Source organism: Gracilinanus agilis, chromosome 3 (assembly GCF_016433145.1).
Source record: "Gracilinanus agilis isolate LMUSP501 chromosome 3, AgileGrace, whole genome shotgun sequence".
Taxonomy (NCBI): Eukaryota; Metazoa; Chordata; class Mammalia; order Didelphimorphia; family Didelphidae; genus Gracilinanus; species Gracilinanus agilis.
This window is the reverse complement of record NC_058132.1, coordinates 162,511,243-162,536,186: the sequence shown is the minus strand read 5'-3', so window position 1 is coordinate 162,536,186 and position 24,944 is coordinate 162,511,243. Positions and strand designations below refer to the sequence as shown.

Here is a 24,944-nt window from a genome sequence, read left to right as displayed (position 1 = left end):
GCAATTTGTACAAGGTCACACAGGGTCATAGATTCTGAGGTAAGATCTGAATTCCTGATGATAAATCCCAGTGATTATTCTTGAACCCATGTTTTAGATTTGGTGTCTTCTTTTTTCTCTTCTACCTTACCACTTCTCAGAAGTAGGCAATGTGCTCCTGGATCTTTAGGAACGTTGCTACTTGGCCCTTCCTTCTCATTTTTTTTTTTGCAGCTCTTCTTGCTCACTGAGTTGCATTTTTCTTTAGGGGGATCAATACCAAAGCAAAGGCTCTCATGCTGGTGGTGTCATGCTTCAAACATCTCATTCTTCTCTATTGGCTGACAAGGGGAGAGTCAATACTTCTGTCAGGTCCCTCCCTAACAGCTCACTAAGTTCTTAACAGTTCTTAGATGGAGAGCTCATGTGTCTCCCCGCCGCTGGGGCATCCACAATTCTGCATCAGTGAGACTCACCAAGAGAAGATGCGAGGCTGGCACGTGGGCTCTCCTCTTGCTGGGTGAGTGGTTCTTCATGTGCTCTTTTACTTGTGCATATATGTAGAAACACGTGTGCAAAACTGCTTTGCAAAAAACCATATGCTTACTTGAGATCCCCAAGGTACACCAGGATCGTAGGATTTAGAACCGGAACAAACCTCACGGATAATCTAAGCCCTTGTTTTACAGGTGAGGAAACCGAGGTCAAGAACGTTTAAGTAGGTTATTCAAGGCTACTGTCAAGGGAGGTAAAAAATAGATTCAGAACCCAAACCCAGGTTCTTTTTTTTTCCCTGCCACATTAGAAAAGTGTGGCAATTTTGCCCGAGATCCTCTTCAGGGAAGGCAGGGAAGTATGTAGAGGCTCTTGTGTCCTAGTAAATTAAGGCTAAAATTTCTTTCATTAAAATTTTTGTTAGGCCACACCTTAGGATCAGATAGGCCACATTTGGTCCAAGCACCACTGCAGGATCCCTGAGCTTTGGGACCACAGGAACACACATCTCTTTCCTTTTCTTTCTTTTTTTAAAAAACCCTCACTACAGTTCTGAGGGACTTATGAGAAAGAATGTTATCCACATCTAGAGAGAAAAACTGTGGGAGTAGAAGAAAAACATATGATTTATCACTTGTTTATATGGGTATATGATTTGGGGTTTGGATTTTAAAAGATTACTCTATTACAAAAATAAATAATATGGAAATAGGTTTTGAGTGATAATATATGTATAACCCAGTGGAATTGCTTGTCAACTCCAGGAAAGGGGAGGAAAGAGGGGAGGGAGACAACATGAATCATGTAACTGTGGAAAAATTTTAAAAATAAAAAAAATTTTTTTAAATCATTTTAACTCTTAAAAAAAAGACAACTCTTACTTTCTGTCTTTGAATCAATACTAGGTATCAGTTCCAAGGGAGAAGAGCAGTAAGGGCTAGGCAATTGGGGTTAAGTGACTTGCCCAGGGTCACACATCTGGGAACAAAAGTTTCTTCAAGATACGGTCTATTGGGGCAGCTAGGTGGCATGGGGGGGGGTGCTGAGGTTAGGAGGATCAGGTTTCAAATCTGTACTTAGACACTCTCTGGCTATGTGACCCTGGGTAAGTTACCCTGTTTGCCTAGCCCTTACCTTCTTATCTTAGAATTGTTACTAAGACAGAAAGTAAGGGTTTAAACAGAAAAAAGAAAGGGTCTAGGGTTTCCCTGAATTGTGCAAAATCCCTAAAACAGGACAAGGTATTCAGTGCCTAATTCAGATGAATTAGGAAGAAAAAGATCTGATTTTCCCACATTAGACTCACCTACAGGAAAAACTGACCTTAACAGAGGAGGGCATGTGTGATAATTCCTTGTTTCTCTAGATCCCCACTATGGAATATTTAACCCTCTGACCACTGGGATCCTTGAATCCTCCTCTTAGGGGAAAGAGCTGAGGATGTCTCCAAAGCTGATAGATCTTGGCTCCTTTTGGGGGCTTCAGAGGAAAGTCACTTATTGTTGGTTAGTTAGACTTTCCCCCTGCCTCGTGCTTCTGCTCTGATATATGGGCCCCAATTCAGAGAAGAAGAAACCACATCACCATTCTGGTGTAGGACAGGATGAAAAATGAGGAGGGAGAACAGGGGAGACCCTTGCTTCTGCTTCTGCAATATGGCAGATTAACTGAGTCTGGGAGACAATTTGTCATAAGGGATGAGCTTTAGCCTGTGGCAGAGACAGAACAAAGGAGAAAGAGTACATAGGACGGAGCTCTAAAAGTTACCTCCCCCGTCTTAGTCCAAAAGCCTCAGAGAAGCACAGGGCTCTCTTATGGTCATCAACATCATCATTATGTGATTGCCACTAAGAAGAAGATGGGTAAACAAAGTCACACTGAGCCTAGGGTATAGACCACATAAATGACACCATCTCTGTCCTTGAAGAGCTTATGGTCTAATTCTGACAAAAGATACCACTATTCAAGCTAGGGAAGAGTTTCCAATGGATAATAACCATTGAATTAGGTAGATTTAGAGTAGATTTTTAATTATTTACATTTCTATAGAGGCAGCTAAATGGTACAGTGGATAGAATGCTGAGTCTAGAGTCAGGAAGACTTTGAGTTCAAATCTGTCTCACTTTCTACCTAGCTGTGTGCCTCTGGTCTAGACACCTAACCTTTGCTTGTCTCAGTTTCCTCAACTGTAAAGTGGGGATAATACTAGCATCTCTTGCACAAGCTTTTTGTAAGGATCAAATGAGATAATATCTATAAAGTGCTTAGTACAGTGTCTGGTACAGAGTAGGTATTTGATATGTGTTTGTTCTGTTACCCCCAGAATTATTATTTTTTATTTGCAAAATTTTAATTAATTAAGAATTTTTTCCCCCATGATTACATGATTCATGTTCTTTCCCTCCCCCCTCTCACCCCTCTCCCATAGCCAACGTGCAATTCCACTGGGATTTACATGTGTCATTGATCAAGACCTAGTTTCATATTATTAATATTTGCATTAGGGTGATCACTTAGAGTCTACATCCCCAATCATATCCCCCATGTGATCAAGCAGTTGTTTTTCTTCTGTGTTTTTACTCCCATAGTTCTTTCTCTGGATATGGATAGAGTTCTTTCTCATAAGTCCCTCATAGTTGTCCTGGATCATTGCATTGCTGCTAGCAGAGAAGTCCATTACATTCGATTGTGCCACAGTGTATCAGTCTCTGTGTACAATGTTCTCCTGGATCTGCTCCTTTCACTCTGCATCAGTTCCTGGAGGTCTTTCCAGTTCACATGGAATTCCTCCACTTTATTATTCCTTTGAGCACAATAGTATTCCATCACCAACAGATACCATAATTTGTTCAGCCATTCCCCAAATTGAAGGGCATCTCCTCATTTTCCAGTTTTTTGCCACCACAAAGAACGCGGCTATAAATATTTTTGTACAAGTCTTTTTCCCTATGATCTCTTTATCATTCTTATAATTCTGGGGGGGGGGACAAAGAGATAATAAGGGGGGGATAAAAGTGTTTATCATTCTTATAATTCTGGGGGGGGGACAAACACTTTATTCACAATACTACAGACAGTGTATGAGTTCTTATATATCCACTTTATAGAGGGTAGGATTGACACTTTAGAGAGGTTAGGTCCAAGTTCTTTTAGCTAGTGTCACCAATGACAACAGAATCCAGGGCACAGAAGGCCATCACGTTCAGCTTGGACCTGATTAAAAATCCCCTTTAAAACAGGCTTTTGTGACATGAACACTGGATTTGGAGTCAGAGGATCTGGGTTCGACTCATCTTTGCTGCATGCTACCTCTGTACCCTTGGGGAGTCACTTCACTTTTCTTGAATTCCTTTTCCTTCCCTGTTAATTGAAGGAGTTGGACCAGATGACTTCTAAGGTCCTTTCTAGTTCTAAGTCTATGACCCTATGGTGTACGATCCAGTAAGTGGTCATTCATCTTATGTTCGAAGATTTTTGGTGTCCTACTTCCCCCTAAGGCAGCTTCTTTCACTTTTTGGAAAGCTCCAATTAGGAGGAAGGTTCCTCTGACACCAAGCTTAAATATACCTCTCTGAAATTCCCTTTCATTGCTGCTTATTTTGCTCCCAGGATTGGCCAGGACAAGGGTAGCTCCTTTCCGAATGACAGATCTTCAGATACTTGAACACGGCCATCATGAACAAAGGAAAAACAATGGCTACTAGCCAGGGAATGGGAACCACCCATCATCAATGGACCAGGAAGAGTGAATGCCCCAGTTCAAACTGTTCCTAGGGACTAGGTTTGGAACTCTTCTCATCCTATTGCCCCATAACCTACTGCCATGAATGGGCAAGATGGCAGCTGTTGGCACCCAAGTTCCTGCCCCAGCATCTACTCTTCCCTTCACTGTTACCGTTATAATGGTAAGCTCCTTAAGGGTAAGGACTATTGAAAACAGACAGAAGTTAAATGATTTGCCCAGGACCACACAGCTAGCAAGTCTGAGGCCATATTTGAACTTCGGTCTTCCCAACTTCTGGTCCAGAGCATGCTTCACTGAACCACCTAGCTACTTCTATAGACAAGCAACGTACACAATAGATACAAGGTTGGACCTTAATGGGGAAGACATTACCAGCTAGGAGGGAAGGGGAACAGGGAAATGCGACCTCCAGAAGGAGAGCTGAGTCTTGAAGGAATTCAGGAGCTCTAAGAGGTAAAGAAGGAAAACATTTCAGGCATGGGAGATAAAGACATGGAGACAGGAGATGGAATGTTATGTATAAAGAATAACAAGTAGTCGAGTAGGGCAAGACCAAAGAGGGCACAGAAGGAAATAGCATGTAAGAAGAATGAAAAGAAAGAAAGAAGTCAGGTTGTGAAGAAACGTAAATGCCAGGCAGAAGAGTTTCTATTTGATCCTAGAGGTAATAGGGAGCCAGTGGAGTTTACTGAGTAAGAGAGCAAACACTGCTAAACCTACGCATCAGAAACTAGCACATATAACTGAAATACCACCATTATCTAAAACTCTAAAATCCCCCTCTTTGATCAGAACCTTCTTTCTTTCCATTTTTCCCTATTATTCCTAAAATGATTTTTTGTCTTCATTGTGACATATATTTCCACCTCTGCTCTAGCCTCACTGTCTTCCTTTAATAATCTCTCTTCTATGATCTAACAGTTAAATTATGCATGCTCCATTTTTGAATTCCCAGTGCCCTATCTCATTGCCACCCATGCCTCATCTAGCTCCAACCCTGGGTTTGTTAGTCAATTCAGTGTCCAAATGTTTGTGATCCCATCTGGGATTTTCTTGGCAAAGATACTGGAATGGCTTGCCATTTCTTCTCAGCTCATTTTCCAGATGAAGAAACTGAGGCAATTAGGGTTAAGTGACTTGCCTGGGGTCATCCAGCTAGGATGTGCCCAAGGATGGATTTGAACTTAGGTCTTTCTGACTCTAGGCTTGGCACTCTACCCAATGTGCCACGGAACTGCTCCAACCTTGGGTTACTGTGACCATCTGCCTTTAGTGGTAACACTTGAGTATGGTAAAGGCAGATGGTCATAGTAATCCAAGGTTGGAGCAGTTCTGGGGCACATTGGGTAGAGTGCCAAGCCTAGAGTCAGAAAGACCCAAGTTCAAAGTCTTCCTGGAGGAAGAGAGCACTGATCTGGGTTACAAATAGGGGGTTCTGACTTGGCCCTGGAGAGAAGGGAGCTGTTTCTGCCATAGAGGGATAGTTGAGGACAAGTAAGAGGGAGATATTTAGTAAGTCCTAAGGGAAGAGGCTGGACAGGGCCAGTAGCACAGCTCCAACACTCTCTCTACACTGAACGCCCCTTCAAGGCGGGAACTTCTCCTGCTTCTCCCTCCCGTCACCATCTCGTTTATTGCTGCTACTTGGAGTGATTATGCCATAATGAATGTGGCAGGAAACAGATCTACTGTACAAATGAGATCCGGCACCTCTGACCAGACCAGAGGATTGGGCAAAATTCACTTAATAAGGAGATAAGGAAATCAATTCTGCTTGTCTCTGTAGGAGCTGGGTGCCTGGAAAGGGCATTTAAGTTCTAAGATTCTGCTTTTCTGCCAATTTGCTGAAGCAGCATCTCTGGCAGTGGTAATAACAATAACAACGATAGCTAGCATTTATATAGCACTTTATCTCACAAAGCACTTCACAAGTTACCTCATCTGATTCTTACAACAACCCTGAGTGGCCGGCGCTGTTATTATCTCCATTTTACAAATAAGAAAACAGAGCCTGAGACAGATTAAGTGACTTGACCAGAGTCACACAGCTAATTAAGGGTCTGAGGTGGAAGGTGATCTCAGGTCTTCCTAACTTTAAGTCCTTCATTCTACCCCCAGTGCCAGGTAGCTGTCTCATGGCCAGTGTCCTCATCTCCCTCCAAGTGGAGGTAGTGACAGGACCATGAATGGGAAGCCAGGGTCGGCTGCTGGTGATTCCAGATTCTATTGCCTCTACTTCCTAAGATTTCTTCTTTTGTGATTTGGAGCTCTAAGATCTCTGCCTTTCTTTAGCAGATCTTCCAGATCTCTTCCACTCTCCACCTATAGCTTGACTTTGAAATGCTTGATCCATCAACCCCTCTTTGTTCATTCTTTAAGTCAGAGGAATTGTGAGGCAGGGGTAGAGGGGGAGGTGAGGGGGAGTAGAGGATCCAAGGTGGGGCCACCTGGACAAGTCCATTAGAAGGCTTATTTTCCTCCTCTATAGACAGGAATCCTCTATAAATAGGATTTTCCTTCTATAGATAGGAATGAGAATTCCTGGCAAGCATTTTACAAACTTTTAAGTGCTAAGAGCTTTGTGAATGTCAATTGCTATTATTATTATTATGATCAGGATGAGCGAGCTCTCAATGAAGAGAAGGGCTCTTTGAGACAAAACTTCTGTATTATAGGTTCAACTCTGGTCTGACTTCCTGAATCACCTTGAGTAACTTATCTTCCCTCTCTGGGCCTCATTCTCCTCAAAAGTTCAATAAGTGTAGTAAGAAATGATGAGCTGGTTAATTAAAAAAAAGGAAAGATCTATATAAAATTATGAAGAGTGAAACGAACAGAACCAAGAGCATATTACATACAGCAACAGAATATTGTCTGAAGAACCTCCAAAAGTGATAAATAGAAACACACTTGATACAGTTTTATATGACCATTTTTTTTGTTGTTGCTCAAATGATGCCTTCTTTAGTGCAGGATGGGGAGGAAGGGAGATATCTAGGAACTTTAATATAACAAACAAATAAATAAATTAAGAAATAAGTTCAACGAGGTTGATAAATATAGACTTGACAATTCCTGTTGTGGATACGGGGGCAGAAGTTCTCACCCTCTGGATTCTGACGGGTGACATCTTCTAGCTGAAATGACTTTCGGGCCAAAGGAAAGGGTGTAAGAGAGAAAGAAGAAGCTCTTCTTCTTGAAAAATAAACAAATGATAAGATACATTTGAATTTGAATCTGTTTGGCCCCAGTGATGACATCTGGGGCTGGATGTCACTTTAAAAGAAGATTCAGATGCTCTCTGTATTTGAATTGACTTAGTCTCTATCATTAAATAATTCATGTTGATTTAGGAAAGCTTTATTTCTAATGGGACTTGCATGGAGGCAGAGTTAATATTAGAATGGCCAGGGAGGAATGGCAGATGGAGAGAGGGGACTGAGAAAATGAACCACATTTTAATAATTAATACAACATCCTTGCCACCCATTTCCTACCAGTGTTCTCCCAGACTCCCCAAACTCTGTTTCCTGTGCTGCTGGGGAGTTAAGATAGTCAAGTTAAAACTCCTCTTCTCTGGTAGCAACAAGAAGACAGGCTTATGGCTCCGGCACTGAAACAGGGTAGATGCATTTAACCTGGTATTTACTTTATAGGTATTTGCAAATATATACCCATCCCAATATGTACGTGTTCACAAAACACACTTATGTATGTATACATACACATACATGTTCACATTTATATACACAGGCACGTGAATATGTATCTATACATGCATATTTTATATAAATACAGCAATACATCCACACCTATTAATTTGTGAGCTCCTTGGGGTCAGGGCCTGGCTTTTGCCCTTTTGCTGTATCCCCAGAATTTATTGACTGACTCAATAACATATTTTTTTTCTAAACCCTTACCTTACGTCTTGGAGTCAGTACTGTGTATTGGCTCCTTGGTGGAAGAGTGGTAAGGGTGGGCAATGGGGGTCAAGTGACTTGCCCAGGGTCACACAGCTGGGAAGTGTCTGAGGCCAGATTTGAACCTAGGACCTCCCATCTCTAGGCCTGGTTCTCAATCCACGAAGCCACTCAGCTGCCCCCTCAATGAGACATTTTTGTAGATGCAGCCGGGTGGTGCAGAGTACCGGTTCGGGTTGACCTGCATTCAAATCCTGCCTGAGACAATTTACTGGCTGAATTACTCCAATCTCAACTTCCTCCCTCGCAAAATGGGAATATGAAATAGACTTCTATTTTTATGGGTTGGTTGTGAAGATCAAATGTGGTCCTGTATGTAAAACATCTTGCAAACCTTAATGCTCTCTATTATATTCTTATCATAATTAGTGATCCAATACGTCCAGGCAAACATTTATGTGTGCCCATCATCCCTGGCTGACGAGCCTGTGGATGCAGAGTTAGGAGATGCTGTCTTTGCCTGGGAAGGACTTTTCAGTTTGCTAGGACCAGCGAGGGCTTCTTCCCTGTGGCTCGTGGAGGTGTTTCTGTGTCATGTGGACAACGTGGTGCCTCTACATGTATTACACATGTGTGTCTGTTCATGCACACGACTGCAGGCGCCCCAGGGGTACGTGACGACACAGTCTCTGGGGTGCCTGGTCATTTAGGAGGTCTGCAAGATGGCCCACACTGGGCTTCCTCCTTTATGGAGAGGATGTTCGTTTTGGCTTTTTTCCTCCTCAGTGATAGCTTCCCTTTCCTGTTTTGTCTTTTTTTTTTATGGCAGAGAGTCAGTTGTTGATCCTAGAAACTCAGAACCCAGTTAGACTGTGAGTTCCTTCAGGGCAGGAGTTGTGCTTACCCCTTTCTTTGCATCCCCAGTATTTATTGCAGTGCTTGGAATACAGTTAATACTTAAAAACCCCCAAACCTTATGCTCTGTCTTTGATATAAAGCAGAAGAGCAGTAAGGGCTAGGCAATTGGGGTTAAGTGACTTGCCTAGGGTCACACAGCTAGGAAGTGTCAGAAGCCAGATTTTAACCCAGAATTTCTGATGCCAGGTCTGGCTATTTATTCACTGAAGTACCTCAAGGCCTCCATAGTCAATATTTAAGGAATGTCGGTTGACTTACTAACTGAAGGAAAGAACCTAGGAAGGTCTGCTAGTCCATAGTCCAAACAAGACCCTAACTGTAAACCACTCCAGAGATATGGAAACCAGACTAGTGCCTTACGACAGGCTGAATGGCTTTACTCTGAGGATGGATAATACTCGTTTTGGAGAAATAACCCCAGAAGAACTCACCCCGCATTCTGAGGCCATTTCATCTCATTTTGTCCTTACTGGAGATGATGGACTAGCCAGAGAGCATTTTAGAGGGATGGGGACTTCTCCTTGGTGGGGAACAAGGAAGGCCACTGGCCAAGAAAGCCAATCATTTCCTTAGGTAAGTCAGCAGAGCACTTAGTGCTGGAAGAGACCTTTGAGGTCAGAAAGTCAAACAATTCCTTATTTCATAGATAAGGAAACTGAAGTCCAGAAAAAGACACTGGCCCAAAGTCACATAGGGAACAGAGTTGGGATCTGAACTCACATTATCTGACCCCAGTTCCAGTCATCTTTCTGCTATACACTATTGTCTCCCTCCAAGACATCCTGAGTTCAGAACAAGGACAACTTTGGCGAGCTAAAGTGAGTGATGGGAGCCAAAGAGTCTACTGCCCTGCATTTTACTCATGGGCAAAGTAGCCTGACCATGGATTGTGATTCTGTGCCCTTGGCTAGGGCTGAAGCCAGAGCTCCATTCAGTCTTGCCTGCTCAGTTTCTGGATCTCCTTTGCCTTCCTCTCCCTTCCCTTCCTCTCCTCTCCTCTCTTCTCCCCTTCCATCTCTCCTCTCCCCATCTTTCCCCTCCTGTCTTCTTTTCTCCCCTCCTCCCCTCTCCACCTCTCTCTTTCTCTCCCCACTTCTCCTCTCCCCTCCTCCTCTCTCCTCTCCTCTCCCCTCCTGTCCCCATCCCTTACCCTCCCCTCTTCTCCCTTCTCCTTTCTTCTCCCTTCTCCTCTCTTCTCCTCTCCTCTCCTCTTCTCCCCACTTCTCCTCTCTTTTCCTCTCCTCTCCCCTTTTTTTCCTCCCCTCCCTGCTCTACTCCCTTTTCTCTTCTTCTCTCTGCCCTCGGCCTCCCAGTGAAGCAAATTCTGTGTTCAAAGTTGCTGCTGGGCTGTTCGCATCAGAGAGCTGGGAAGAGGATGCTAATTTATGTGTCTCTGACTCTGGGCCTGGCTGCCAGGGTGGGGAGGCCTGAGGTCTGTGCGCATGCTGTCTCAAGAGCCTCAGCAGCTCTGTAAGCTAGCCCTCTGGCTTCTCAAAATACACTGCTGGCAGATGCATATTTTAACAACACACATCTGTTGGCTATATAATCTCTTGTATTTGCCCTCCTCACTTGGTGCTTTGATGGAGGACCTCTGGGGACCTCCAGAGGTTCCAGCCAAAGTGTTTGCTTTGCAATTTTCTTGGAATACCATCTGATTCAATGCTCACGTTTTCTGCAGGTTCTAATCATGCTCTTACTTTATTTAATTAAAAATCTATCCCGGGCAAATACAGACTAAATGAGGAAGCTCTCCTATTCCTGGCACGCAGGGAATGTTGTCCCCTCTGGGAATCTGAGAGGACACTTTCCAGAGCTGGGATGTTATAGCAAAGCAAAAGTCTTTGTTGGGGGGAGTCAGCCAGGGGCTGGGTGGATACCTTTTTGCCCTTCCAAATGAAAAGAAATGGACACTATTCCACCTTTCCAGAATAAAGTACTGTCCTTGTCCTATGCAGGGCTAAGGGTGGGGCTGGATATAAATGACACTAGCTGGACCAGTCATGTAATTCTGTTTGCCTCAGTTTCCTCATCTGTTAAATGAGCTAGAGAAGGAAATAGCAAACCATCCCAGTATCTTTGCTAAGAAAACTCCAATTGGGGTCATGAAGAGTCAGATGAGACTGGAATGACTGAATGACAACAGGAAAGGAAAGACCACACACAATCCTGGAAAGGCTTTAGGTTCCTTAAGTTCTTAGGATTCTTTGAATATATATATATATATATATATATATATATATATATATATATTTTTTTTTTTTTTTTTTTTTTTGCTGGTTAACTCTATATCATGGTACAGCCCATCTTTTTTTCTCTTTCCTCCCNATATTTTTTTTTTTTTTTTTTTTTTTTTTTTTTTTTTGCTGGTTAACTCTATATCATGGTACAGCCCATCTTTTTTTCTCTTTCCTCCCTTCCCTTTTTTCCTACTTTCTTTTCTCTCCCCTTCTCTCTTCCCTTCTCTTTCTAAGTCAGAGTATTTCTTGAAGGCATTATGTCAGAATCTCATCTCTCTGGAACAGCTTTGTCAGGTTCTGAGTCAGAGGGATGGACCAGATGGTCTCCACTAAGTCCTACAACCTCTCAAGGTTTCTTCTACTACCCTTGGAACCCTCCAATTCTGTGAGCACTAACAGGCCCCCTTCTAGGCTTCTTTATTCCCTCTTTTTCTTGCTTTGCTGTTTCCTTCAATCTGTATTTTTAGCTCCTTTAGCCTTTACCTCTTGGTCCCATTGTTCAGTGTTCCCTTTCCTTGCCATAAAAGAAAATCAGAGGTTAAAGGTGATTTCCGAGGATTACTTAGGGGCTCATCCTTCCCAGTTCTAGAAGCGAATCTTGGCTCTTGGTAAGTGATCCTGAGGGGCCTGTCTGCTGGAGTGTTTGGAAATATCTGTCCCAGCGCGTTTAGCCATGTAGATCTGAAAACAATGTGACAAAACTCTTAAATATTTAATCTCTGAACAGCCGTGCCGCTCCTCGTCTTCCCATACAAGGAGGCAGCATCCCAGGCTGCTGAGCCTGCTGTCGGACGTGGGCTCTGGCTCACAGGTGGTGGAGGCAGAGTCGGTGATCTTTCTCGCTTGAGCATCACATGCCTGATCTCATGCTGGGGTCTTAATATTGTTTTCCTGTGTACAGAGGCAGTGTGGCACAATGGAAAAACCAATGGACCGATTCAAATTATCTGAGTTTTCATCTCGGTACCTCCATGCGGTAGTTACATGACTTTGGACAAATCTCTTAACATCTCTAAACCTCAGTTTTTTCATCTACAACATGTGCACGACAAGCTTATCATGAGGATTGATTGTAGTTTAGTCATTTCAGTTGACTCTTGGTGACCCCATTTGGGGTTTTCTTGGCAAAGGTACTGGAATAGTTTGCCATTTCTTTCTCTAGCTCATTTTACAGATGAGGAAACTGAGGCAAACAGGGTTAAGTGACTTGCCCAGGATCATACAGCTACTAAGTATCTGATGCCAGATTTGAATTCAGATCCTCTTGGCTCTAGGTCTGGCTCTCTATCCACTGTGCTACCTTCCTGTCTCCCATGAGGATTAAATGAGAATATATGGGAATATATGTTGAAAAATTATAATGTCTGATGTAAGCATCACAACAATTATGTCAGGCATCCATGATTTGGTTAGTGCAGTTTGATTGTGATCCATCTATAACGTAGTACATAATTCTATGTATGTATGTATGTATGTATGTATGTATGTATGTATGTATGTATCTATCTATCTATCTATCTATCTATCTATCTATCTATCTAATCTACCTATAACTTAGTAAATAATTCCTAGAAAGTTGCCTGAGCCTCAGATTAGTGGCTTGCCCAAAGGTAAAGAGCAAGTAAGTACTAAAGGTGAGCTATGAATCTAGGGCTTCCTCACTCCAATTTCAACACTAGCCATTATATACAATATTATTAATATTTACAAGGCTTGATGCACGAGTAATGTGCACATTACTGATGGATTGGCTGAAAATTGAAGGATGAATATGGTGGGCTGAGCCCTAACAGAGAATTTCAAACCTTATGCATTCGTTTGGTTCATCCAATCTGCTTCTATATAAGCTTGCCTGAATGAAGGAGGGGTGACTGCTTTCCCAGGAAGATTAGGATCTCACTAGAGCCATGAAAGGGCTCTGTAGATCTTAAAATGTTGAGGCATCTAGTGATACAGTGGATAGAGTGACAGACCTGGGGTCAGAAAGACTGAGGTTCAAATACAGCCTTACACCCTTACTAGCTATATGATCCTGGACAAGTAATTTAACTCCCCCACTCCCACTTAGTTTCTTCAACTGTAAAATGGGGACAATAACAGTACCTACTTCCCCAGGGTATAAGGATCAAATAAAATGATATTTATAAAGTGCTTAGTACAGAGCCTAGCACATAGTGTTGTGTGCAGATGCAAAGCATGGAATCCCTGCAAAGGTACAGGGAGAGCCTCACCCAGAATTCCAGGGGACCCCCCTGGAGAACTTTGGGTGAGGGCAGTTGAGAAGGGTTGAAGACAGTTTATTTGTGGGATTGGATGTGAGCAGGGACTCTGCTTGTTTCTCCTGACTTGGGGATTCTCCTGAGAAACCATTGTAGCTTAAGCCAGTAGTTTCTACTCATAGGGTTAGCCTATTTGTCATTACTATTCTTCATTAATATAATTATATAATTACTTAGCTTCGAAGCATTTAACTAAAACTGGCTCTCTTGCTATTGATAAATATTTTACTCTCTAATCGCTAAGTAATTATATAATTATATTAATGAAGAATAGTAATGACAAATAGGCTAACCCTATGAGTAGAAACTACTGGCTTAAGCTACAATGGTTTCTCAGGAGAATCCCCAAGTCAGGAGTAGCAAGCAGAGTGTCTGCTCACATCCAATCCCATAAATAAACTGTCTTCAACCCTTCTCAACTGCCCCTCACCCAAAGTTCTCCAGGGGGGCCCCCTGGAATTCTGGGTGAGGCTCTCCCTGTACCTTTGCAGGGATTCCATGCTTTGCATCTGCACACAACAATAGTAGGTACTATAGAAATGTTGGTTATCATTATTAAAAGTGGTTATTATTATATGATTATTATATTATATGATATAAAAAAAGGTTAGGGTAGAATGAAAGTGAAGGGCAAGAAGGGAGCAGCAATGCTTTAAGGCTTAAGCTTAAGTTCAATACAAGAAACATTTATTAAGCACCTAAGATATACCAGCCTTGGGGAATACAGAGAGAAAAATAAGACTTAGTGTCCCACTTTTGAGGAGCCTAAATTCCAGTGATTCCCAAAGTGGGCACCACCTCCCTCTGGTGGGTGCTGTGGTGATGGCCACACTTTTTTTGTATTACATTCTGTTCAATAAATGGTTTCATAATTTCCAGGGGGCGCTAAGTAATATTTTTTCTGGAAAGGGGGCGGTAGGCCAAAAAAGTTTGGGAACTACTGCTATATTCTGTCATATCTGTACACAGATACATATGACAAAGTGGAGAATAGTTGAGTTTAGAGAGAGAATAGATAAAGAGAGCTAGGAAAATCCAAGGAGGGAGAGGACTTTTTTAGTTGAAGGGAAATGGAGAAGATAAAGGAACCAAAGAAACTTCCCAGAAGAGGTGGTATCTGAGCTGAATTTATGGTGAATGGAAGGATTCTGAAAGATGGACATAAAGCTTTATAGAATAGCTGAAAGTTGGGAGCGCATAAATGGGGGGAGGGTTGAGCTCCAACTTAGAGCATTTCAGATCTTATGAATATGAATACCCAAATGAAAGACATTTAACTGCTTTGGACATGCTAGGATTGCATCCTACTCTAAGGGAAGAGCCTTTGGGTAGAGAGATGGGAAATGGTATTCACTGAGTTTGGGGGACAACTCAGAGTCTAGTTTGACCGTAATGTAGAGAATGTGAAGGAGAGTAATGTTAATTGAAGTTCCTAAGGTAGGCTAAAAACCATATGATTGAGGATATTGAATGCCAGATTAAAGAAGTTTTTTTTTTTAAAATACTAGACACAATCAAGAACCACTGAATGTTTATGAACATTGTCTGCCTAGCTAGTTGGCCCACCTTCCCAATGTGATGGGATACCTCTATCTCAACAAATGCTCTTTCTCTATTGACCCACTGGCTTTGCCTAGAAGTCAATCCATATCCTTGCCATTTTTCAAGGCCAAAGTATCTTACCAAGAACGGTGATGCGGGCTGGGCGTGACCGGATGGCCGCTTGGATGGCCTGGCATTCATACACAGCATCATCTTGCAGCTCTGCCCGAAGAATTTTCAGGTGATGCTCCCCAGACAAGTGGTTTCCTACCACTAGGTACTGTGGGTAACCTGCAGGGACAACAGGCAAGTCAAATAAGAATACAAGAGAGTAGAACTAGAAGATAAAGAGAAGGACGTTGGGAAAGAAGTTAACAAAGGAGGAAGAGGGTCAGTATCCAACAATGACTGGATTTCAGAGAGTCAGTGTAGGAAACAAGGGATTGTCTTTGCCTCAGCCTAGGAAAGGTAGATGGAGCCAGACAAGCCAGGACATGGATGGGGCAGAGAACCAATAGGATCTGTGCAGAGAATTATCTTAGCTACCCTGGAGAATGGAAAGGTAGGAAAAGCAAAATTTGGGTAATATGTAGGTTGATTTGGGTGGGTGGGTTGATTTGGATTTTGCACCAGAGTGTTGATAGAACTAGAACTCCTTCAAGAGGCAGAAGCAACTAAGCTTATCACCTAGTCAGCAAGAATAAATTTGCTGATATTAGAAATAGCCAGTTGACCATTTCCCCCTCCATTTCCCAGATGAGCCTTGTTCCCTTCCCTAGCTGGGAGCCTCATGGAACTATTCTGGTGGGAGCTAGTTTCTTGCAGTCTCTAGCTTCAACCCAAAGAGTTCTAGTTTTGAAACTACAAGTCCTAGACTTAAATCCTAGCTCTGCCTTTTATTAACTATAGAACCTTGTGCAAGACTTCAGTTTACTTATCTGTAAAGTGAAGAAGTAGGACTAGATGACCTCTAAGATATCTTCTAGCTCAAAATCTATTTTCTTATCATTTTGTGGGTGAAATGGTAGAATGGTTTCTCTCCCCCTGGCCGTGTGCCCTAGGGTCCAAGAACTCTCTGCCCATTTACCCTGTTTTGAGCTTCTGAGCCTGACTACCAGCATTGCTGGTTACAAATCTGTTAACCTATTCGGAGGGAGAAAAAGGGGAGGGGGGAAACAAAGAGGGCAGGGCTGGGGTAAACTTGGGATTTTTGTTAAGAGGGATAGGATGCAGAAATCCTGGATTGTGGCCCAGTGGATAGAATGCTGGACCTGGAGTCAGGAAGAGTTCAAATCTGGCCTAAGATATGTACTAGCCAGGTGACCCTGAGCAAGTCATTTTACCTGTTTGCCTCAGTTTCCTCATCTGTAAAATGAGCCAGAGAAGGAAAAGGCAAACCACTCCAATATCTTTGCCAAGAAAATCCCAAATGATGTCAGAAAGAGTAGTACACGCCCCCAAAAAATGAACAACAAAATTGAACAACAACAGCAAAACCCAGTGCCTAGTACTTATGGGGGTGTGGCCTCCTGGAAGAGCCTTGAAGCTTTATTCAGTTTCTCTTTCCTCCACCAATTAAGCCTTTATGGGACCCAAAGCACTTAGGAATGCCCCCCACCCCACCATCTGCTTTTTGCAATGAATAATAGATAAATACTCAATGAAAATGATAAATCATTAATCCGATCTCACAATGTAGAGTCTAATTTAAATTCTAATGAGTTAAGTTCTTAAACTACAGTATAGCCTAGTAAGTCTTTATTCTTGGTGGAAGCATCCAGAAGGCCTGTGCAGGAGAGGATCTGTTGACTACTCTTGACCTTTGGCTTCACCAGGGCAGGGTAGGGATCATTCGCTCACTGCCATACCAAGCAGATCAGTTTCCAAAGTGACGGCCCCCCCCCCCCCATTCCAAGGGCCATCTTTTCCTTGCTTGGGAAAGTGACTGGAGAGATCTGGAGACATCACTCCCTTCTAGACACTCTTTTTGACTTTGATGGTGTTGGAATGAAACGTGAGATGCACACATTTAGAGACATCTCCATCTCAAATGCTCACGTGGATTGGTTGTGCCTGACTTGGAGTTGAGCTTTCTGAGCTCATATTGGTCTGATCAGCCACAGTGGGACACACAGTACATTGTATCAGGGGCATTTTGGGAGATGGGATTAGATGAATTACTTTGGGCCAGTAAAAAGGGTTTTATACTGTGGTTTGAAGGCCAGCAGTTAACTCTGACTAGGTCAGAGCCTGGTCTATAGGGTCCAGCACACAGACCACTCAGTCACAGTAAGTAAAAGGGTGTAGATTTATTTCCAAAAGGAGAGGTTGAGAGGGAGAGGGGAGTACCCCAGAATCCAAAGCCTTCTCACGAAGGGTCTTCAGAGATTTGATTTTCTCCTCTTATCACTCTTTCCTAGCTATTCTGTAAACTCAGTCCCTGTTCTGAATATCCTGCACTAAACCCATCTCTTGGTTGTTACTAGAGATCCTGGTCTATAACAGATCAGGCAGGGACCCAGGGAAAGGTCCGAACCCCAGATGGACTCAGACCTCTGCTCGCTGATAGCTTGATGTTGATACAGGATAGTGACAGGCTCTTAGGATGGTCTTCCAGGGAAACACAGGTCGTAGCAGCAAGGACAGGTAAAGGAACTCCACCAGGTATTTGGCAACAACTCCTTCCAGGTGCTTGCAGTCAGCAAACCCCCAGAGAGAGACTAACAGCTGCTGAGTTCCAGCTCAACCCTTCTCTTCCAATGTTCTAGAATCTTTCCTCATGCATCTGTCCTCTGCAGACCATATTCTCTTACTATAACTTATCCTTTCCTTATAACAACATGGATCCCAACACAATGATGCCATTTTGGTTCTCTTAGAGCAGTGGTTCCCAAACTTTTTTGGCCTACCACCCCCTTTCCAGAAAAAAATATTACTTAGCCTCCTGGAAATTAATTTTTAAAAAAATTTAATAGCAATTAATAGGAAAGATAAATGCACCTGTGGCCATCACCGCTCCCTCTGGATCGCTGCAGCACCCACCAGGGGGCAGTGGTGCCCACTTTGGGAATCACCGTCTTAGAGTACGAAGGACAATAACCAACCATGATGGTGGAAAGTCCATTTGAAATCCGAGAAATGGGCTCCCCACTCCTCAATGGTGACTTTTTCAGATCATGTATTCTGTATTTTACTACATTTTAAGAGAATAACAGTTTGAGAGGCATTTTGGACGGGCAGCTAGGCAATGCTGCAAATAAAGTACCAAGTCTGGTATTGAGAAGACTCATCTTCCCAGGTTCCTACACTTACTAGCTGTGTGACCCCAGGCAAGACGCTTAACCCTGTTTGCCTCAGTTTCCTCATCCATAAATGAGTTGGAGAAGGAATGACAAAACCCCTCTGCCCAGAAAACCCTCAATGGGGTTTCAAAGTGTTGATCATGACTGAACCCCGTGGGTAGGAGGTCAATCTTGGGGTAGAGTCCTGCTTCTGATGCATACTCACTGTGGGCAAACCTCCCAGGACCCCAGTCAACTTCTTAAGATGCTCTTTATAGAGGAGTTGCCAGTCTGCTTCAGTAAAGGGAGTTTGTACCCTGGGAATCCCTCTACATGAATGAAATCATGTCAGAGTCCAGGAGTGCATGTAACACTTGAAGGTTTCAGATTGCTCTGTTTACCATAATCTTGTGTTATAAGTCATGTAATTAGCATTATTCTCATTTGACAAGTGAGTAAATCAAGGGTCAGAGAGATGAAATAATTTGCCCAGGCCATACATAGACACCCCAATGTCACAGACAAGTCCTCTAGACCGCCCGCTCTTTCCTCATGCTGGGGAATATCCAGAGAAGGGCAGCCAGTTTAGTGAGATGACTCCAAACTGTTATATGAGGAATGGTTGGAGGAACCAGGGGATATTTAGAATAGTAGACTTAGGGGAGCCTGATAACTCTCTTTAAATATCTTCAAGGCTGGCCATTTGGAAAGAGCAGATGGACTCTATTACTTGAGATGGCAAAATTAGAGTCAATAAAAGGAAGTAATAAAGAGAGTGTATTTGTCTAGACATAAGTATTTTAAAAACTCATTAATAAGGAGTAGCTAGGTGGCTCAGTGGCTAGAGAGCCAAGCCTGGAGATGGAAAGTCCTGAGTTCAAATGTGACCTCAGACACTTCCTAGCTGTGTGACCCTGGGGAAGTCACTTAACCCCCATTGTCTAGCTCTTACTGCTCTTCTGTCTTGGAACCAATGCAGGGTCTTGTTTCTAAGGCAGAAGGAAAGGGTTTAAAGAAACAAACAAACTCAGTAAGAGGACGAGCTGCCTTTGCTTGGAAGTGAGATGTTCAGGGAGAGACCCGATTACCACTGATTACTGCTTTTCTTTTCTTTTTCTTTTTCTTCTTCAGCTGCTGAGAAAGCTGGTTTGGACTAGATGAATTCTAAGTTGCCTCCTAGTCCTAAATCCCAAGTGGCCTTCTAGGGCTATGAGCAGGATCACCTCTGGGAGGGACTTCGCCAGTCACTATCAGAGTATCTTCCTTTCGCGTTTGAAGGAGCAGTGACATCCTATCAAGTGCTTCACAATCTGGTTTCTGCAATTACTCTGATAACATACATACAAACTTGGACAAAATTGGCTATCCCGATGTGTGGCCCGAGGGTGCTTACAAAGCCAGCAAGCTCCTCTTCCTAAAGCCACTGCCTCCTGCCCCCTGCCTCCCTTATTTCCCTCCACAGTGCTTTGGGACGGGAGTCCAGGTGAGTGAATCGCTCTCCATCAGAGAGAGGTGGGGAGAGGGGTACATGGGGGTGTGCGGCTTCCTGTACAATTCTAATCTTCTCCCTGCTTCTATTCTCCTTGCAGCAGGCTCCCAGCCACTGCCCCCCTCCCCATATTTTGCCCTCTCCCTTGGATCCCTCTGCCCTGTTATTAGTCTTGGGCCTCCTGCAGGTATCTTGGCTCATTCTTGCATCTGGTTGTTTTGCAAGCTATGAGCAGCAGGACTTTGCTCTCATGAGCTGCAGAAAACGCAAATGATGGGTTTGTTTGTATTTGGCTAATTAGAAGACTAGCTGAGATGCTATCCTAAGAATTGGCAGCCTTTCTGGAAAATGCACACCCAGAAGCATTAATTGCCATGACTGTTTCCCGCCCCTAAATGCTTCCTCAGAATTTTTTCTCTCTCGAAATCCCAGTGGAAGATCAGTGAGGTTATGAACTTTGAAGGAATCCAGCCGAAAGTCTCCCTGCACGAGTTCTGATTGGGGTGCACAGACAGGGGAACCCTGGGGGAATGGAAAAGATTTGTTGTCTCACAGATAAGAGTGCTGGACTGGGAATCAGGACACCTGAATCTGGGTTGTGTTCTATGTTTACCAACTGTCTTGCCATCTGTGACTCTGTTTGCCTATCTGTCAAACCGAGAGAACAAAATCATTCTTTCCTTCCTTTCCTGTATCAGTGGGGATTTATGAGATGATGTTTGAAAAGGGCTCGAACTCCTTAGAAGAAAGATGCTCTATCAAAATAAGAAGCTATTCTTTATAAATCATTTCCTTCACTGGCTTTTCCATTTATGTAACTTGTGTTTAATGTATTTAGGGCATGCCCATTCATTATTTTTCATGACCTAAATGGGACTGCACAGTGGAATGGGGTAAAATGAGTGTAAGAGAAGGTTCCTAGTCCTATCTCTGGCACATTGATCAATCTACAAGCATTTACTATGTACCAGGCACATTACTTAATTATTTTGGGTCTCAGTTTCTTCAGCTGTAAAATACTTGCCAGAAGCTAAGTGTTTAATAAATATTTGTTGAATTGAATTCCAGTTCCTTCACCCGTTCACTATTCCTGGCACATAGCAGCCTTACTGAATTGAATTCAATGGGTTTTATTAACATCTAGCCATACATACACACACACACGTACTTATATACACATATTTCAAGTTTATTTTTAAGTTTTGCAAATGATAAATATTAAAAAAATAATCTGTTCCTTCTACAGGCTCCCTCCTAATCAAGCAAATTAAGTGAAAACAAAACTAAAATCCTTCAATATTTATCTACAGTTGGCTGGAAGCCTCTCACAGCTCTCAATAAAGGAATAGAGAGTCCTGCCCCTGAATGGCCCCTGAAAAAGAAGAAGTGAGAGTTCAGGAACCAAATGGACCTGCTGGCTGCTACCTCTCTGACATGCTTCAGCAACTGCTCTGCTTCAGTGCAGCAAAGCCTTCTGAGCGAGGACTGGTGGGACAAGAGGAGGCAGAGGACCTTGCCTACACTCCCATTTTGGGGTCAGTGAATGGCTGGACTCTTCAGACAAGCATGTCCTTGGATACCAGGTCTGGGATAATAGTATAGGTGAATTGTTCAATGATTCCACTTAGTTCTTTCTGTATAATGATGGGGATAGTCTGCAGTACATGGAACAAGGTGGCTCAGAATCCTACCACATGATGCCCTGCTCTCCATCACCACTGACCAAAATGATTACTCTTCTCAAGTGTTTCTGCAATTACACAAGGGAGCACTTGCTGATGGCTGGTGCTAACATTATTCCAAGAGAAGGTGATGAGCTGGCTTGCCTTCCCTACCTATGAATCTGGTTCCACACATGCAGCACCATTATTCTAAACCTCAGTAACAGTGCTATACAAATCAACTTATTCCAGGACAATATGAAGCTGATGCTCTGCCCATCGATGGCTGCTGTGACTTACATTGATGAGAAGCATACAAGCTCAGTCTTCTGGAAGAGCATGGCTGCAATAAGGAGCTGGCTCGCCACCTACGCTACGTACATACCATGTGGATTGATTTCTTAGTTCCAGGTTAACCTCAGTCACCTTAAACCTCCTTGTAGGCTGCCTGAGACTTTGTTTGCTTCTTACCCTGACTGCTCTTCTCCCCACAGACTCAGAGTTAGGTCTGAGGGTCCTGGACTCTGTGAATGACTTCTCCTGCCCATAGACTTATTTCTTTATGGATCCTTGCCTGCACTGGATGGATCTGTCCCCATCTCACCCCACCAAAAAAAGGAAAAACAAGAAAAACCTTGGATTGCTCTGCCCAATTATCTATATAGTCCAGCAAAAAATTTGCAACATTAACCGTGTCCAAAAATGTATGTTTTTTCCTGCATTTATTATTTCTCCACCAGGAGGTGAGTGATCTGTTTCATCTTCACTAATAAACACTTCAAAACTTGTCCTTATATTGCTTTTGATCTTTTTTTTTGCATACATGGCAGGGAAAGTGTTCCTTTAGTACATGGCAGATGCTTTATTTCCTTGGGTCTGGAAAGGAAGTCCAATCTTGTTTTGTTTGGGGGAACCAAAATGGTGAGAGTGCAGACTCACCAAATCATTGTCTCCTTCTGGGAAGTTCCCAGACTTTCTGCTTGGTATTAGCTTAATTGAGTTAATTAATGAACTTAATTGAGTCTCAGGTTACATCTCTGAATCTCAGTTTCTTTATCTGTTGTTGTTGGATTGGTTCAGTTGTGTCCAACTCTTTGTAATCCCCCCTTCTTTTTTAACCAAACATACTGGAGTGGTTTCCCATTTCCTTTTCCAGCTCATTTTACAGATACGGAAACTGAGGCAAACATGGTTAAATCACTCACCTGTGGTCATGTAGCTAGTAAGTATCTGAGACTAGATCTGAACTCGTGGAAATGAATCTTCCCATTTCCAAGCCCAGTGCTATATCCATTGTGCCACTTAACATCCCCTTCTTCATCAGTAAGTAGATACTAATTCTTATACTACATATTTTACTGTGATTAGAGACATTTGCCTCTTTTCTGTTCCTCCCACTTATCTCCTGAATCTATGGATATCTTTCGTGATTAGAATTCTCTCCCTCCTCATCTAACTTCCCTGGCTTTCTTCAAGTGTCAGCTAAATAATTTTTCAACCATTTATTTCTTACTTTTGCCAAGAAGCCTTTACCAACCCTCCTTAATCTTAGGGCCTTCCCTCTCAGGCAATTCCCAATTTATCCTGTATATATCTTATTTGTACTTGTTTGCATGTTGTCTGCACCACTAAATTGGGAGCTCCTTGACAGCAGGAACTTTTTGAAAACCTTTCTTTGGACCCCAGTGCTTAGCACAGTGTCCGGCTCATAGGAGACATGTAATAAATGTTTGTGGAATAATTGACTGACAAAGTCATTGTAAGGATTAAGCTGTAATGGACATTGGAGTTGAGGCCAGAGGACATGTATTTGAATTCTAACTTTATTCCACATTAGCTGTTCTGGTTCTCAATTTTCCTATATAAAAGGTTTGGCTCAGGTAAAGTCCTGCCAGGACTAATGTTCTGTGATTCTAAAGAGATGATGTACATAAGGTACTATATAAATTTAAATGTAATTAGTAAGTTATTTATTAGGAGAACTGTCCTTGGTGACCTCCAGATGGCCTCCTTGAGTCTGCCCATTTTGAACCCTAGGTCATCCCCAGTCTGGCTGAAAACATCTGGCAGGGAATACAAATTCCTTAATTAGTAAATGATGCCAGGCCAAGCCCAGGGCAGCTATTTGGGCTGTGATGTCTCTCTCCCCACTTATGAGTGGTGGAGGGAGTTCAGATCTTTGAGACTGGCTGGTTTCCATACCACTTAAACTTTATGGCAACAGACAGTATATTTTGGAGAGATTATTGTGTATTTTATCCATGCTCAGCTGGGCTATAACATTCAAATCCTGTGAATATATTGACCATTGCTCTAATGTTTCAACATATATCTCTGGCAAGACATAACTAACATTTAAAAATATTAATTTTTTGGCCATCGTGTTCTCGAAGGCACTTCACTTTTTATTTTCTCTGCAGCTGCCCTCCCTGGGGGAGGCAGATTTACTTTATAGCTAGAGATACCTTTTTCTCTGCTCCTCTGAATCAGGTGGGTGAACACCAAGTCAGCAGCTTGAAAAGGGTCGCTCACCCACTCATCCCAAGGGGCAGGCACCATTTTTTCCTGAGTAAGTGGCTAAGCGATTGTTTCCATTTCTTTTACTGTGAGTGGGGAGGAGGGTCAGTACGATGTTTGAGTGGGCAGCTCAGGGTTGGGCATTTACTTGCTGTGATAAGTGAAATTCTTGAGAGGCAGAATTTCTTAATTTTAAAATAATTATTACTTAATAAAATGATTTATTAATTGACCAGTCAAGCTAGCCTAATCTGGTCCAGTGATTCTCTTGATAATCAAAAAACCTGCTACTCTCCTAGCCCAGGTACCTATATACACTTTAGGAAGCTCATTGTTCAACTCCTTCCATGAGCATCCTAAGACATCTCTAATTGGTAAATAGCTAATTAGGAGGTTGTCCATCAAGCCCTCAGCCCTTCCCATACCAAGAGGTGAAGGTTTGTCATACACACAGGAAAAGAATCATTGTAAGACCTTCCTGTTAGCCAGATTTTGTGAAAGAAACACATTCCTTTGGATTCCAAAGAACAAAGGAAATGTAAAAACCTGTAGTCTGGATAGTGCCTGTATTCCCAAATACTGGCACAGGAATCCTCTCTAACATATAGCAATTGATTGGGGTCTTTCTATTCTAGGGTCCTGATGTAGGCATTAATACGGTATATGAAAAATAAATTCTCACATTGCCAATGTGTTTTATGTGTCTTTTCCACGTGTGTATATGCTATTAAAATCGCCAGTGAGTGTAATGAATAGGACACATCCTTGGACGGAATGCATAGAATGATGGTTCTTGAAATGTGGTCTGAGCACATTTGGGAATCCCCACGTGCTTTCAGGGGAGTCTGAAATACATAGTCAAAACTATATATAATATC

At 42.7% G+C, this 24,944-nt stretch overlaps 1 protein-coding gene across 1 annotated transcript in view; it reads right to left on the bottom strand.

Moving 5' to 3' along the window:
- KIRREL3 (kirre like nephrin family adhesion molecule 3) overlaps nucleotides 1-24,944 on the bottom strand; it is a 208,830-nt gene that overhangs the window by 119,343 nt on the left and 64,543 nt on the right. The window contains exon 4 of the mRNA XM_044668979.1: nucleotides 15,260-15,409. Within this exon, the coding sequence (XP_044524914.1) occupies nucleotides 15,260-15,409 (150 nt within the window). The remainder of the gene's footprint in view (nucleotides 1-15,259; nucleotides 15,410-24,944) is intronic.